Source organism: Eubalaena glacialis, chromosome 1, assembly GCF_028564815.1.
Source record: "Eubalaena glacialis isolate mEubGla1 chromosome 1, mEubGla1.1.hap2.+ XY, whole genome shotgun sequence".
NCBI classification, from domain to species: domain Eukaryota; kingdom Metazoa; phylum Chordata; class Mammalia; order Artiodactyla; family Balaenidae; genus Eubalaena; species Eubalaena glacialis.
The window spans coordinates 5383800-5397824 of record NC_083716.1 but is presented as its reverse complement, the minus strand read 5'-3'; the positions used below and the strand labels follow the sequence as shown (position 1 = coordinate 5397824).

Genomic DNA, 14025 nt, shown 5'->3' with positions numbered 1-14025 from the left:
AAACTTGGATCTTAAATTCATTTAATGCTAATTGACTTTCGTGATTTAGCTCCTTTTTGTCTTGTGAATGACTTACTAAAATGCTAAAAACTGGTTGGAGAAGAGAGTCGCAATCCATCTTTCTACTGTCTGTTTCAATTGAACCTGCATTGAGTAATGGTTCTCCAGAATAACTTATGGAAATTAATATTTCTAGGATCTCGGAAGCAAAGACCTGAAAAGGGAGAAAATCAGTTTTGTGTGTCAGATTGTTCGAGTGGGTCGCATGGAACTGAGAGACAATAACACAAGGAAGCTGACCTCCGGCTTGCGGCGGCCTTTCGGGGTGGCCGGTAATCCATTTCTTTCCTTTTTCTTAAGAGTTTCAAGATCATCACCTTTGCTGTGAATATGAGCTGCTGTTGAATATTGGACAGTGGGCTGCTTGATTTATAAGCTTTTCTGTTGGAGAGGAAAAAAAAAAAATCTATTCGTTCTTCTCTGCATGGGTTCAGGTCCACATGCAGCTCAGGGTCTTTGCTCCACAAGCTTTAGGTGCAAGTTATATATTTGGTGTGAAAGTGGATCCTATCTCCTGGAGGAGACCCTGACCCACATGCTCAACCTGGAGGGAAACCGGTCACTGGAGGGTTGCAGGGTTTCTGGACTTGGTGATTGATTGATTTAGGAATGAATTTACACAGACTGGTCAAAGGGATGAAAAGGTAGGAGCAGAAAGCCCGGAGAGGACAGAGTTCTCTTCACATAGGGGCCTTTTGTCCTGCGGACGTGTGCTCTGTTTTTGTTTTGTTTTTGGTGACGACACAGGTAAAGGGAGTGCTGAGTTATCCCTGTGGAGGGGAGAGGAAAGTGTCCCCAGGACGTCCTAATTAGTTGACCTCTTTAAGCGTCACTCTCACTTTTCACAGTTTGGGAAGTGATTTTCTCTCACGATTTGATGGCTGCAGTGGAGTTTCATTACCCAGCCCTCTATTTCTTCCTGTCCTTTTTGTGATTCTTGGGATTTACATCAATAGGTATGTGAGAAAATTCTTCCTTTCTGATACATCACTGGATTTCTTGTATGAGCGGAGATGGAAGGACACTTTACCTGGGCTACCAGGAAGCTCAGGGCTTCGTTTCGTTTCGTTTTGTTTTGGCCCCTTTTAAATAGATTTTATTTTTAGAGCAGTTTTAGGTTCAGAGCAGAAGTGAGCAGTGAGGTGAGGTAGGGAGGGGGCAGGCGATCTCTTACCGTCCACGTTCATCCCAGAGGGCTGACTTTCCTGAGCTGTTGAGCTGGTGAGTTTCTACAGATACTACGTAAGGACCTGAGCATTCTGCTTCTGTATTTCCCAACTTCCTACTCCTATCTGCTCTGAGACGGAGGGAGGACATTTCATCGTGCGATGTGGCCATGTACATTTTGGGCACAAAAGGTAAATCTTTTAAGGCAACGATTCTCAGCCCTAAGTGTATTTCTCATTTGCACTCATACAATCATATACACAGTCTGGGGAGCTATTAAAACATATTCTTCCCCAGGTAGGCAGTGCACATCCTTGAACTTGGATCTTTGTGTCTCTTCTGACTGTTGGGAGAGGATGAACCCCTAGAAGCGGATGCTGTGCATCTTGGCCACCTGGATGCGTGGTGCCCAGTTGCTATGAGCAGGCTGTAGGGAGGCGTCACTCGAGCCTGCCCGGCCCGTCGCCCCTCCAGCCTGCTTCTCATCCCTGCCTTCTTGGCTTTCTACCTGTGCTGTCCCTCCTCCATCACCAGCATCCTGACGCCACCTTCCGTCTACCCCCTGCATCGTGTGATGTCATGTTTCTGGGCCGTTTAGGTCCTCCTCTGTCACACGCCCTTAGTGACTATATACAGCTGGACTCTTGGCTTTCTTTTTTTTTTTTTTTTAATAGATTTTTATTGGAGTATAATTGCTTCTCAATACTGTGTTAGTTTCTGTTGTACAACAAAGTGAATCAGCCATACATATACATATATCCCCATATCCCCTCCCTCTTGCGTCTCCCTCCCACCCTCCCTATCCCACTCCTCTAGGTGGTCACAGAGCACCGAGCTGATCTCCCTGTGCTATGCGGCTGCTTCCCACTAGCTATCTGTTTTACATTTGGTAGTGTATATATGTCGGTGCCACTCTCACTTCGCCCCAGCTTCCCCCTCTCCCCCCGCCCCCGTGTCCTCAAGTCCATTCTCTACATCTGCATCTTTATTACTGTCCTGCCCTTAGGTTCTTCAGAACCTTTTTTTTTTTTAGATTCCATATATACGTGTTAGCATACGGTATTTGTTTTTGTCTTTCTGACTGACTTCACTCTGTACGACAGACTCTAGGTCCATCCACCTCACTGCAAATAACTCAATTTCGTTCCCTTTTATGGCTGAGTAATATTCCATTGTATATATGTGCCACATCTTCTTTATCCATTCCTGTGTCGATGGATGCTGTGGTTGCTTCCATGTCCTGACTATTGTAAACAGTGCTGCAGTGAACACTGGGCTACATGTCTCTTTTTTGAATTATGGTTTTCTCAGGGTATCTGCCCAGTAGTGGACTCTTGGCTTTCTTAAGACGGACCCTCATACCTGAACACAGAAACGCTTGGGCTCTTAGTTTGGGGGTGACACCCCCAAGTCCTTCATTTCTTCCCTGGGCAGCGGGGACCTTTGATGCCCAAAGTTCCAATCACAGCGAGAACTTTCTTCGCCAGGGCCTGTGTGCTGAAGACCAGTGAGGGGAAGACATGGTGATGGGCGATTTCAACGCCTTTCCCTCTGAGACTGGGCTGGGGGCCCAAAGGGGCTGTCACTCCCAGGAAGTAGCAGAGCTAAGGCTGCTCTCACCTTACTGGTGCTCAGACCTAGGTTGCGTTTCTTGCTCACATGCTGCCCTCCTGCCAGTAGTTGCTGGGCTCCTGGATGTGTCCAGGGCTAGAGACGGGGCTTTGACAAGGGAGCTGGATCATCAGAGAGACTCGTAAGTCAGCCGGTGGGATGAGTCCCAGAGGAGAGAGGTCTGCGGACACAGGAAGGCTGCTCACTGCGGCCCGGGCTGTAGGAGGTAGTCTCCTGGGTTTAGACTCACTTGTTCTGACCCATATGGAGCCAGTTGTCTGAGCTGCCGCTGCAAATACCAAAGGCTGATTGGACTTGGGCTGAAAAATGAGCTCTATTTGTTGGTTCAGCACTGGTGGTAAAGATGTGGTCTTGGCCATATGAGCATCTTAACAGTAGGTGGGATGCTTCTGTTCTGGTCCTGCAAATCTCTTCCCCCTTTCTTGGGTGGAGGGAGGTGGTAGAAATGGAAATTGTCCCCATTTTTAATATATGATTGTATGTTGTTAAAGAGGGGATTGTGCAGAAGGAAATAAATGAGGCGTGTTGCTCACTTACCTGCAGTCAGTTGTGGTAGCCGAGCAGAGACAGAGCACATGTCCAGTGCCCCTAGGGCTGTTCTTGGGGTTTCTCGCTGTGTTGGTCTGAGCTGGGCATCGGTGATGTTGCAGCTGCCAGATTTTGGGCAAATTCATTCAGGTCTTTGAGCCTAGTTTCCTCAACCATACAGTAGGTGACTGTGGGGATTAGCTGTCCAGTGTTTCTTGAAATGGTGTCCACAGATGCCAGCACGGGGTGGGTAAACCGTAGCCACTTTATGTACTGTTTCCTTATTGGGGCCGTGCAGTGGCTGATGTGAGGCTCCAGGACAGTGCTGTCCAGTATGGTCGCCCTGCCACATGTGGCTATTTTGGCATAAAAATGAAATCAGAGTAAAAATTCAGTTCCTCCATTCCACTGGCCACATTTTAGATGCTCCTTGGGATAGAACATTTCATCACCACACAAGGTTCTATTGGAAAATGCAGCTCAGTCAGTGCCAGTTGGATAATAGACAAAGGAATTTATTAAGTAGAACTCTGCTGTTTAAGCCCCAACCCCATTTGGGTTTCAGATAACTTAATTGGTCTTTCAAACATGGAAATACTTTAAACTAGAATGTAAAAAAATTCCGCCAGTTTATGCTTGTTGTTGGTCAGAGGACATTCTGATGTTCTTTTGTTCGTTTGTTTTCTATGATGATAGCATTTAAACAAAACCACCTCTGTTCTTTTCTCGTCCCCAGTGATGGATGTAACAGATATAATAAATGGAAAAGTAGATGATGAAGACAAACAGCATTTCATTCCCTTTCAGCCGTAAGTATGGGGCAAAGTACTTAACCAGATAGAATATGGAAAATGTATGTTTGTAATAATTATCTTTATAATTCAGTGTATAAATTCAGCACAAACAGGAACTGATTATTTAATAATAATGAAACATCTGTTTAGTCGCTGCTCTAGTGAAGGGCATTTTTGTAGTTGCCAGAAACCTGGGTTAAAGTTTACGGTCTCGCGAGTAGAAGATTTTACATGTGATCCCTGATTGCCTTATCATGTAGGACACTCAGAATTACAATTCCAATCTGAGCATGCATGTTTCTTTACATAATTGATTTATTCTAGTAGCTATTCACATTTTCAAAATACAGTAGTTTCAAATTCCTCATGGGAAGTTGCTGTCTTCAAAATACAAAAACCACACACAGTAAGAATGAATTCTTTTGTAAAGCGAGAAATAATACTTGTGATTTTTCTGTCTCTGGGGCTGCCTCAAGTGGACGTTGTCTGTGCTTGCCATTTTTAGGGTTTGTCTAGTTCTGACCTGAAGTCTATAGAGAGGCGTGCTTGGAAAGCACTTGGAGGAGATTCATTAAATTGATTCTCTGATTTGAAGGTAGTTCCCGTGGAAAAGGCTGAAAGAATTGGTGTTATTTCCCTGGAGATTAAAGCCAGAGGGCACCTGGATAATGGTCTGTAGTCCCTTCAAGGGCACTTCTCCACCTTAGACAGAGAGAAAGGAGGAGGAATTAGAGGGGTTTAGGTTAGCTGCAAGAGGGGGCTTCCTCCTGGCGGTGTGAAATCTTAGAAGAAAGAGTAGATGATAAATCGAGTTAGAATGACCTGTCATAGTGCCCTGCATTCTGTCTTTTCTCCTCATTTCTGTTTCTACTTAAGTGATTCCAGGCTTGAAAGAAATTTTATTTTAGCCAGTTTTGGTTGTTTGCAGGTGTTGGCTGAGGGGGTTTGGAGGTTGGCGGGTGGTGGGAGGAGTCCTGTCCTGGGGGGATGGGGGAGCAGGAGGTGGGAGGTGGTCTCCCTTTGCACCCCTGTCTTTGCACGACGGACCGCGCCTTCAACCCCGGGCTTGAGAACCACTTGTTCAAGGTGGAACAGAGTGGTTTCCTTTGCAGGCAGGTGATCTGGTCAGACAGCATCTTGAAGCATGGCTCAGTAGGCGTTTAGAATAACAGAAAACCTTGCATTAACGTGCTTGAAATTGGGGTTCACTTTTACGTATCTCACCACACAGCTGGAGGCGAAGGTTTTTTGTGGCTTCATTGCTTTAGATTTATTCTTCTGTCCAACACTGTAACCACTAGCCACGTGTGGCCATTTCAATTCATGAAAATTAACTACAATTAAATATTTAGTGCGTCCATCACACTAGTTCCATTTAAAGTCTTCAGTACCACAGGTGGCTAGTGGCTACCAGATTGGTCAGTGCAGGTAGAGAATATTCCCGTCATCATAGAACGTTCTGTTGGAACGTGATACTTTGGAATCATACCTGGTGAAGAAAGTTACAAAGGGAACTCCCTTCTGCAGAATCTGGAAGTTTCTTTAGTAAACAAGGAGAACATAATCTTGGAATATGGGCAGATATTGAGGTAATAACTAAAATACACCATTATAAAACGGTAATATTAAGTTGCCCATGAGAAAAACAATGCAGCCCAGTGATGTTTTGAATGCCGTTTTATTCATTAGACCTCAGAGTTTCTTGATGCCCAAATGCACCACTGCATTGAAATTACCTGTTGCCTACTAGTGTCTTCTGGGAAAAGTCAAGGGAAAAAAAAAACTTGGGTTATGGTTTGAAAAGTGAGGGGGGTTAGTTTTAGACTCACTAATCTCAATTTCACCGGGACGTGTTATGACCTACTTGAGGTGGCATCTTGCTGCCATCTTTTTCTCTCTCGTAGTGAAATGTCCACTTTAAAAAATATTATTACATGTTCAATTCTTACTGTAATTTGTGACGTCTTGCTCCATTAAAGGAAGACTGATATACAGATTCATATGTTCAGTGTTAGAAACAAAAGAGAAGCATGATTTTAATAGCAAAATAAGCAATGAAAGTAGTTCTTTGGGAAATGCCATGCTAATGAAACCCATTTTTTGCTCCATTAAAACTGATTTATTATACCACAGGATAAATTTTAGGGAAGGAAGCATAGAGTACGCTTCTCTGTCTGTCTTTTTTAACTTGGTGAAGTAAATGAAAACAGCCCTCAGCTTTCTTGAGTAATGTGGGCTCAAGTGATAAATAGCACTTGTCCTAGTTTCTAGAAATAATTTTAAACATTATATACATGACGTATATTTTCTTGCTTATTGCATATTGTGCTTTGCTGTGCTACATGGTATCTCCCTTTGCCCATGTCGCCTGTTTGTTTTTATTTTCTCAGTCCTAGTGCAGCTTCTATTAAAAGCTCCTGATCCATGAGTCCCCAAAACATTGATGATTTACATTCATAATTGTGTCACAGTTTTACTCTTCAGGCATGGTAGTTGTGTTCTCTGAAGATTATGCCATTCTTTTCACATTTAGTTATTTTAGGCTACGTTGAGTACACAGTCTGATGGAGCAGAGTGGTTGCTACCCAAGCTTCCCAAGCAGTTAGGTCCGAGGGATCTTTTGTTTTTTTGGTCTTGATTTTGCTTTTCCCCTCAAAGCACCCACCCCTTGACCTATGCTATATGGTCAGGAATTAATGAAAAAGAAGAAATGGTCATAAACATTCCTTGGGATTAAATGCTGTTCGACCATGTTATTTTCAGATAAGTTCCCTTTTTGTAAATTGTCTGATAGACATGGAGTGGGGCTCTGGTTCACCTCTATTTCCTGGGGATAGGGTCGACCTCGTTTGCTTTACTTCTCTCGTGTGGTTCAGCATTTTCCTGATCAATGCTCTTCCCTGTGTCTCTTGTCACCTATCCTGTCCTTTGTCGTGCATTGACTTGTGATGACTCTCCCTCGCACTCGGTGATGATGATCTCTTGTGTTCCCTTGTTACCGTGACCTCTGGGTCCCTGTGCCCCTTTGTCTCCTGTGGTCTTGGTCGTCCCGTGCCCTCCAGGCTCGCGTTGGACGACGCCATTCGACACAAGCCGTTGAACATGTCATCCCGTTTTTCACCCAGGGTGGCGGGGGAGAATGACTTCCTTCAGACTGTTATAAACAAAGTCATTGCTGCCAAAGAAGTCAACCACAAGGGCCAGGGTATGTATTCTGTGGTTTTGTTTCTATAAGAGTCCATTTACATGAACTTGGGAACATGCTGTGGTTTGAATTTTAGTTTGATGATGATGATGATGATGATGTTGATGATGAAAATGACAACAATGATGATGATAACTGTGATGATGATGATGGTGATAATGACATGATGGTGATGATGGTGATATTGATATGATAATGACAATGATGGTGATGATGATATTGATGATGATGATGATGACGATGGTGATGATGGTGATAATGACATGATGATGATGATAATGGTGATGATAATATTGATGATGGTGATATTGATATGGTGATAATGACAATGATGGTGATGATGATACTGATGATGATGATGACGACGACGATGATGATGATGACAATGATACTGATGGTGCTGCTGATGCTGATGCTGATAATGATGATGGTGGCAGTGTTGGGTGATGGTGTACTCATTGTCCCTGATGTACAGCCTATGAGGGTTTTCTTGCCGATCATCTTTGTAAGCATTGCTGAGAGCCAAGCTCCTGGATGAGAGGAGAAAACTGACTAGGATACAGTGAAATGTTTGGAAAGAGCCCAGAGTTGATAGAACTGGAAGCAGCTCCTCTGTTTGCTTTCCTCAGACTTCTCCAGCCACCTCCTCTGTTCAGAACACTTGAATGACTTCACAAGAGAATAAAATAACTGTCCACTGCCTGTGATTCCACCTTGCTGTTTAGAGACACAGAGAGACATTCAGCATCACCCACCTCCCCACGTGCTCTTCTTCTCGCTGGTTTTTCTCACTCGTGTTGTGAACTAATCACTGCCACCTTGTTTTCCGGGGCTCCCGCACCCCGTCCCCCTGAGAAAGTGGCTCCATTTCTCAGACTGGTTCCCCTTCAGTTTTGTAATCGAGGGGATTTCTCCTCCCCTGCTCCCCAGCCTGCAGTCATCGTTTTTAATCCCACGCTGACAAGTTTCCCAGCGGCTGACCCTCTGTTGGCAGAGGCAATGAATCAATCACCACGGGCTGGTGACAGCTGGCACTTGGCTGGCCAGGAGAGCTGCCGGAAAACAAGTGTTTACTGAGGCCCCGCTTCCAGCTGGAAGGGAAGTTGGGGGAGTCACCTTCTGAGTTGCTCTGACCTGAGGCTGCTTTTAGCACCAGTGGGAATACCCATTCCTCAGTCCTTGATTAGATGCAGACTTAACCATAAATTCAGTAGAGCTGAGGTGAATAGACCTGTTTCATTGTCTAGTTACCTTATGTCACCAGACTTTTAAGAAACAATTATCTTGATTCATTTCCCATTGTTCTAAGGGAGAGCGTGAATCAAACCTAAAGAATGTCCTGGAGGAATTAACAGCCCCTATCCCTCTGCAGGGACTTTTGGCTTTCTTTTGGTATGAACCACCCCCCTTCCCTGGAAAACAACAAAACAAAAACCCCAACCCAAAACGTTAATGAATCGTGGCCTCTCTAGACAGAGCAATTTTCAGCTGACCCAGGACCTGTCTTCTCATAAATTACCAGCCCTCCCAATTTGCACTTTAATTGAAAACCACAGGGAGATCCAATTAAAGCTGTTTGATTAGAGCGCTCTGAGGCAGTGGCCCCAGGCCCCCGGCTCCTCTTGCAAAGTCATCAGAGTTTTGATACACTTTTATTACAGAGTCACACAGGAAAAGTGGAGACTGGTGGCCGGCCAGCAGGAACTTGCTCACAAAGAGGACCCATGGCCCGCCTCTGTCAGTCCCACTGGTACTGTGGCCAAAATCTGTGTCACAGAGATGGACTGTTGCCAGGGGACCCCGATTCCTTGAACTCTGGGGGGGAGGAGGGGTGCTTTCAGGTCACAGTGAGAGCTAAGCGACAAGAACATTGATTGTTTTCAGAGGGACGGTTGGTGCCTTCCTGAACCAAAATGCCCTTGGGCCACATCACTGGCTCGGGTTGACCTTGAACCGGAAGTGATGGAGTGACCTTTCGCCAGGGCTCACTCTCAGGCCTATTTCAGTGCATTCCAGGGAGAGCTGAGAGGCCCGGGGCCCAGTGAATGCAGCACGGAGCGAGCTGCTAGGTTTGCGGGGTTTTGCCCAGTGGAGCCCCATGTTTCCATCCATGGTGATCCATCAAGTCACACAGTCAAGTGCACAGAGCTGTGGAAGGGACTTGGAGGGACATGGCCTGTCCCTTCTGAACTGGTCTCCAGGCTTTGGCCTAGTTTAGGTTAACATCTACATGTTTACTTGTTGCAATGGACATCTTTTATATTTAGCCCAAATTATTCTGAACCCTGAACCCAGAGGCGCTGGGTATTTTATGTGGACGGTGAGTCCTCATACACCCCCAGACATCTGCTCCTGTTGTTTGAAATATAGCATATGCTAATCCCTTTTGTGTTTAGTTACTCTGGTTTAGCAAAAGTCAACCTAAAATGCACTTTTCCCTTGAAAATTGGCCTCATTTCCTCCTCTGAGGAAAGTGTTTTTTAAACCCAACGTAACTGGGCAAATTTAATCTCTGTGTTTAAATTGTGTTATAACAAGTTGTGTCACCAAGTTACTGGTTCATCAACTAGTTGAGCAGGCTGGTACTTGTGAGAAAGAAAAGGTGATGGAAAGACTTCTTTACTTTTACCCTCTTAAATAATTATCTCAGCACATCCTGCAAGTCCTTGAAAAGTGTCTTCGAGTTAGATTTATTCTGGAGATATTCCTTCCTTTGGGAGGTTTCGGGACTCAGACTCCTAAGATTTAGGTGCGTCCTGGTGTCCCCAGCAGGGACCACGTTCATGTCAAGTGGCATGTGCAGTGATAATTCCCCTTGCACTTCTGTGAGCGTCCCTTTTCCCTGGTCTGCTCTACGGGAGGACAGAGCCAGGGGTTAGGTGCCCGGCACTCCGAGGGTCCGTCTGTTCACTCATCCTACAGGTCTGGAGCTGTGCCAGCTTGTGGTGCTTTTTTTTTTAAATGTAAATTTATTTATTTATTTATTTATTTATTTATCTATTTTTGGCTGCGTTGGGTCTTTGTTGCTGCACACAGGCTTTCTCTAGTTGTGGCGAGCGGGGGCTACTCTTCGTTGCGGGCTTCTCATTGCTGTGGCTTCTCCTGTTGCGGAGCATGGGCTCTAGGTGCACGGGCTTCAGTAGTTGTGACTCTCAGGCTTTGGAGTGCAGGCTCGGTAGTTGTGGCACGTGGGCTCAGTAGTTGTGGCGCACGGGCTTAGTTGCTCCGCGGCATGTGGGATCTTCCTGGACTAGGGGTCGAACCCATGTCCCCTGCATTGGCAAGCGGATTCTTAACCACTGCACCACCAGAGAACTCCCGCGTGTGGTGCTTTTGTGTGAATTAGAAAGAGATGGTCTGTCCTCTGGGTGAGTGGGGAGAGGCATCGCTGCCAGGATGCACAGCTTGGTGAGCAGAGTGCAGGCTGGATTTAGCTCCCACTTGCCTTTGTTTGCTAGTTGCCTTGTGCAGTGCACATCCTGAGCAATGATGCACGCGTCCCTGCTGGGGTGCTACCCCCTGACGACTCTTTAGAGACCTCTTTTTGTTGGTTATGCTTCTCTCCTACTTCTTCAACTTTCCCTCTCATGATTGGGAATGTTATATCTTAAAAAGAAAGAAAGGGGAAAAATATAGAAGGAAAGAAAAGAAAAGGAAACAAACAAAAAATTCTCCCTCTGTCTCTGTGTATTGACTATCTCTTGACTGCACTGTTGATTTCTCAGTGGAATCTTTCGCCTGCTGTCCGCCCTTCGTCTCCTGTAACTTCTCTGTCCTTCTCCCAGCAGCGTTTGCCCCTCGCCTCCCCCAGGAGGGCTCCTGCTGAGGCCCACCCTGCTTGCCCAGTGCTGCAGACACTCCCCTTTCCTCGGGCTGCATTTTGTGCCATCGGCCACATTGATGCCACCCGCTCCTGGTTTTCCTTTTTCTCTGCCCTCTGCTTTCCCCTGTCTCTCGCCGACTTCTCTTTCCCTGTGCGGACTCTCAATGTTAGCAGCTCTCCTGGGCACAGGACGGGCGTCTTCTTGCTCTCCTCCCTCTGTGCTCTGACCCTTCAGGACGTCTCCACTGGGATGCAGGGTGTGCCAGCACCTGCTGTTGGTCATGCCCAGGACTGTCGCCATCTCTGAGAGCCACTCCCCCTCCACTCCTCCTTCCTCCACTTCTGATGTGACCCCCATGCTGCTCGCAACACCCCTGCCCCCGGTGCTGAAGTCCTACCAGTGTCCGCCTGGGCTCCTGCAGTGGTCTCTTCACTGGGGTCCTCACCTCGCTCTAAATTCCCAGCTGCCCAGTCCCATGCAGCCACCTGAGTCCTGTCAGGTCAGACTCTGGTCGGACTCCTCCTCCGGGCCCTTTGGTGGGGACCATAGCTCCTGCCACGGCCGACAGACCCTGGGGTCAGGTCTGTGCTGCTTTCCCAGCCGCATCCCACGCCTCTTCCCCCTGCATCTCGGGGCTGCAGCCTGGAAGCTCCTTATTTAGCGTCTCCTCCCCCCTCAGATCTCAGCACAGTGTTCCTTCCTCAGGGGAGCCTCTGTGACGCCCAGGAGCTCAGTCTCCACGTGTGCTTTAGAAAGCTCTTTGTAGGCACGTATTTCACAGAGAGACACCCTTGGTGTTTGGCTCATGGAATAGAAGTGAGCCCCTGGCAGTGGTGTAGTGAGTCTTTGCCCTGTGTCTGCAGTGCCCTGTGTGTGTCTGGCACTCAGCACATTAGGTACTTTTGAATAAATCAGAGGGACAGTCTAGTTGGCAAGAGGAGAGGGCTTTCACCAGCTGGTAAAGAATAAAATGTCATCAGTGACCGTGGACTTTCTCAACGACAAGTTGTGTAAATCTTTGCAGAGGACAGGCCAGCTGCTGGGAGACGAGGGGGCTGGAGGGGGGAGGGGGAGGGAGTGAGGCGTGAGGTTTAACTCAGCAGAGCCGCTCGCAGCAGAAGCAGCCTCAGATGTGTTCCTTGTGTGTCCCCATCAGCTGTCTTCCAGGTCCAGTTAGAATGAAAGTTGTTTGTGAACAAGGTCTGTGGTTTTCCCATTTTCTTCTACTGAGTGCAGGGTGCTGAGCTAAACAGTGGTGAGTGGTCCCCGGAAGCATGCATCTAGAGGAGGGACAGCTGGACAGACAGACACATACACACGTGGGCACACACACAATAGTCATGTGAGTGAGGACAGGTACTGTTAACGTTCTGATGGGCAGGTGGGGTCCCGCAGAGCTGAGTGAGAGGAGAGCAAGCAGGCCAGGCCTCCGAAGTCTCAAGGATGGAGACCCTGACCTGCCCCGAAGTCTCAAGGATGGAGACCCCAACCTGCCAACTGATAGTGACACCCCTCCCTCCCTAGGAAAGCACGTCCTTGAAAACACTGACAGAGCCAAGCGACTGCTTTGTGTCCTGCCTTTGACTTTGTTAAGTGTCGGCTTTCTTCCCTCTTCTTGTTTGATTGCTGCTACTGGAGCATTTTCTACAAAATGCGTCAGCTTTGTGGAGGGAGGGGGAGAGGGCAGGGCACACACGCCTCCCAGGTACACCGTGCTCTCTCTCTCGGGCATCCTCGCATCTCTTTTAGAGGGTTTGAAAGCCTTCATTTTCCCCCTTGGAGAAAGGAGCTGAGTGGTGGCCAGAGCATTAGTTGCTCCTTCGCTGTGACATTGTGCAACAGAGGGACAGGGCTGCCCTGACTGCCGCTGTCCCAGTCGTGTGGGTGGCCCGTTGGTGGTGCCCAGCCCTGTGCTCTGCGGCTCCCCTTCCCGGGAGCACGGGTGCCGCTGAGCAACTGGATGCTTTCGTGGGTTTGTGAAGCTGCGAATTTACCTCCTGAATCCTCATCCTTCTTGGGAGAATGGAAAATGATAGCCTTCTCAATCCCCTTCCAGAAAAATGCTACCTTCTGATTTATCTTCAATGTATATCAGCTCAGAAGAGCCATCAGTCCCAGGGAGAGGTAGCACATAACTGCTGTTACATCCTTAGGCTCCTCCAGTGTGGGATTTGCATCCCAGCTCATCAGATGCAGGCATCTGTGCCAGGCACCTTTTTCCTGGTCCCGCTCCTGTCTTTCTCATCCACCCACACTTCCTCTTAAGGCATTGTGTTGTGAATTAAAAGCTGCTCATTCATTGAAATTGATTTCATGAAAACTTCTAAAAATGTACAAGATATAAAGATGTACAAGATAAAATGTGACTCATGCATCCATTGCTTTTCTAGGTTTGTGGGTAACATTGAAATTACTTCCTGGAGATATCCATCAGATTAGAAAAGAATTTCCTCATTTGGTGGACAGGACCACAGCAGTGGCTCGGAAAACGGGGTTTCCGGAGATAATCATGCCTGGTAAGAAGGGATGAATCCTTTGGCCCCTCTGAGCGTGGGGTGGATGCGGCCGGCATCGGGAGGGTTTATGTAGCTGGCCGCAAAGAGCGACATTTAGGTAGGAGCTCAAGGAAGCAGAGGGTCGAGGGTGTAAAGCCCAGCGCGGCGATGGGTCATTCCTGCAGGCAGGAGCTGCGGCCAGCGTGACAGCCGAGCACCCGGGGTCAGGCCTAGGGGACGAGGTTTCTCTTGGTTATAATAACCCTGCAGGGCTGGTGTGGAGCGACTCCTGGTGATACAGGAACAGGGGTAAGCGGATG

General features: G+C 47.3%; 1 protein-coding gene across 2 annotated transcripts in view; it reads left to right on the top strand.

Moving 5' to 3' along the window:
- The window catches only part of DOCK1 (dedicator of cytokinesis 1), a 518791-nt gene that overhangs the window by 77271 nt on the left and 427495 nt on the right, over window positions 1-14025 (top strand). Inside the window, exons 10-13 of one of the 2 annotated variants that reach the window (XM_061183775.1) lie at window positions 197-332; window positions 4124-4196; window positions 7244-7386; window positions 13601-13726. In XM_061183775.1, coding sequence (XP_061039758.1) covers window positions 197-332; window positions 4124-4196; window positions 7244-7386; window positions 13601-13726 — 478 coding nt within the window. The remainder of the gene's footprint in view (window positions 1-196; window positions 333-4123; window positions 4197-7243; window positions 7387-13600; window positions 13727-14025) is intronic. The other variant, XM_061183829.1, reaches the window with a different exon arrangement.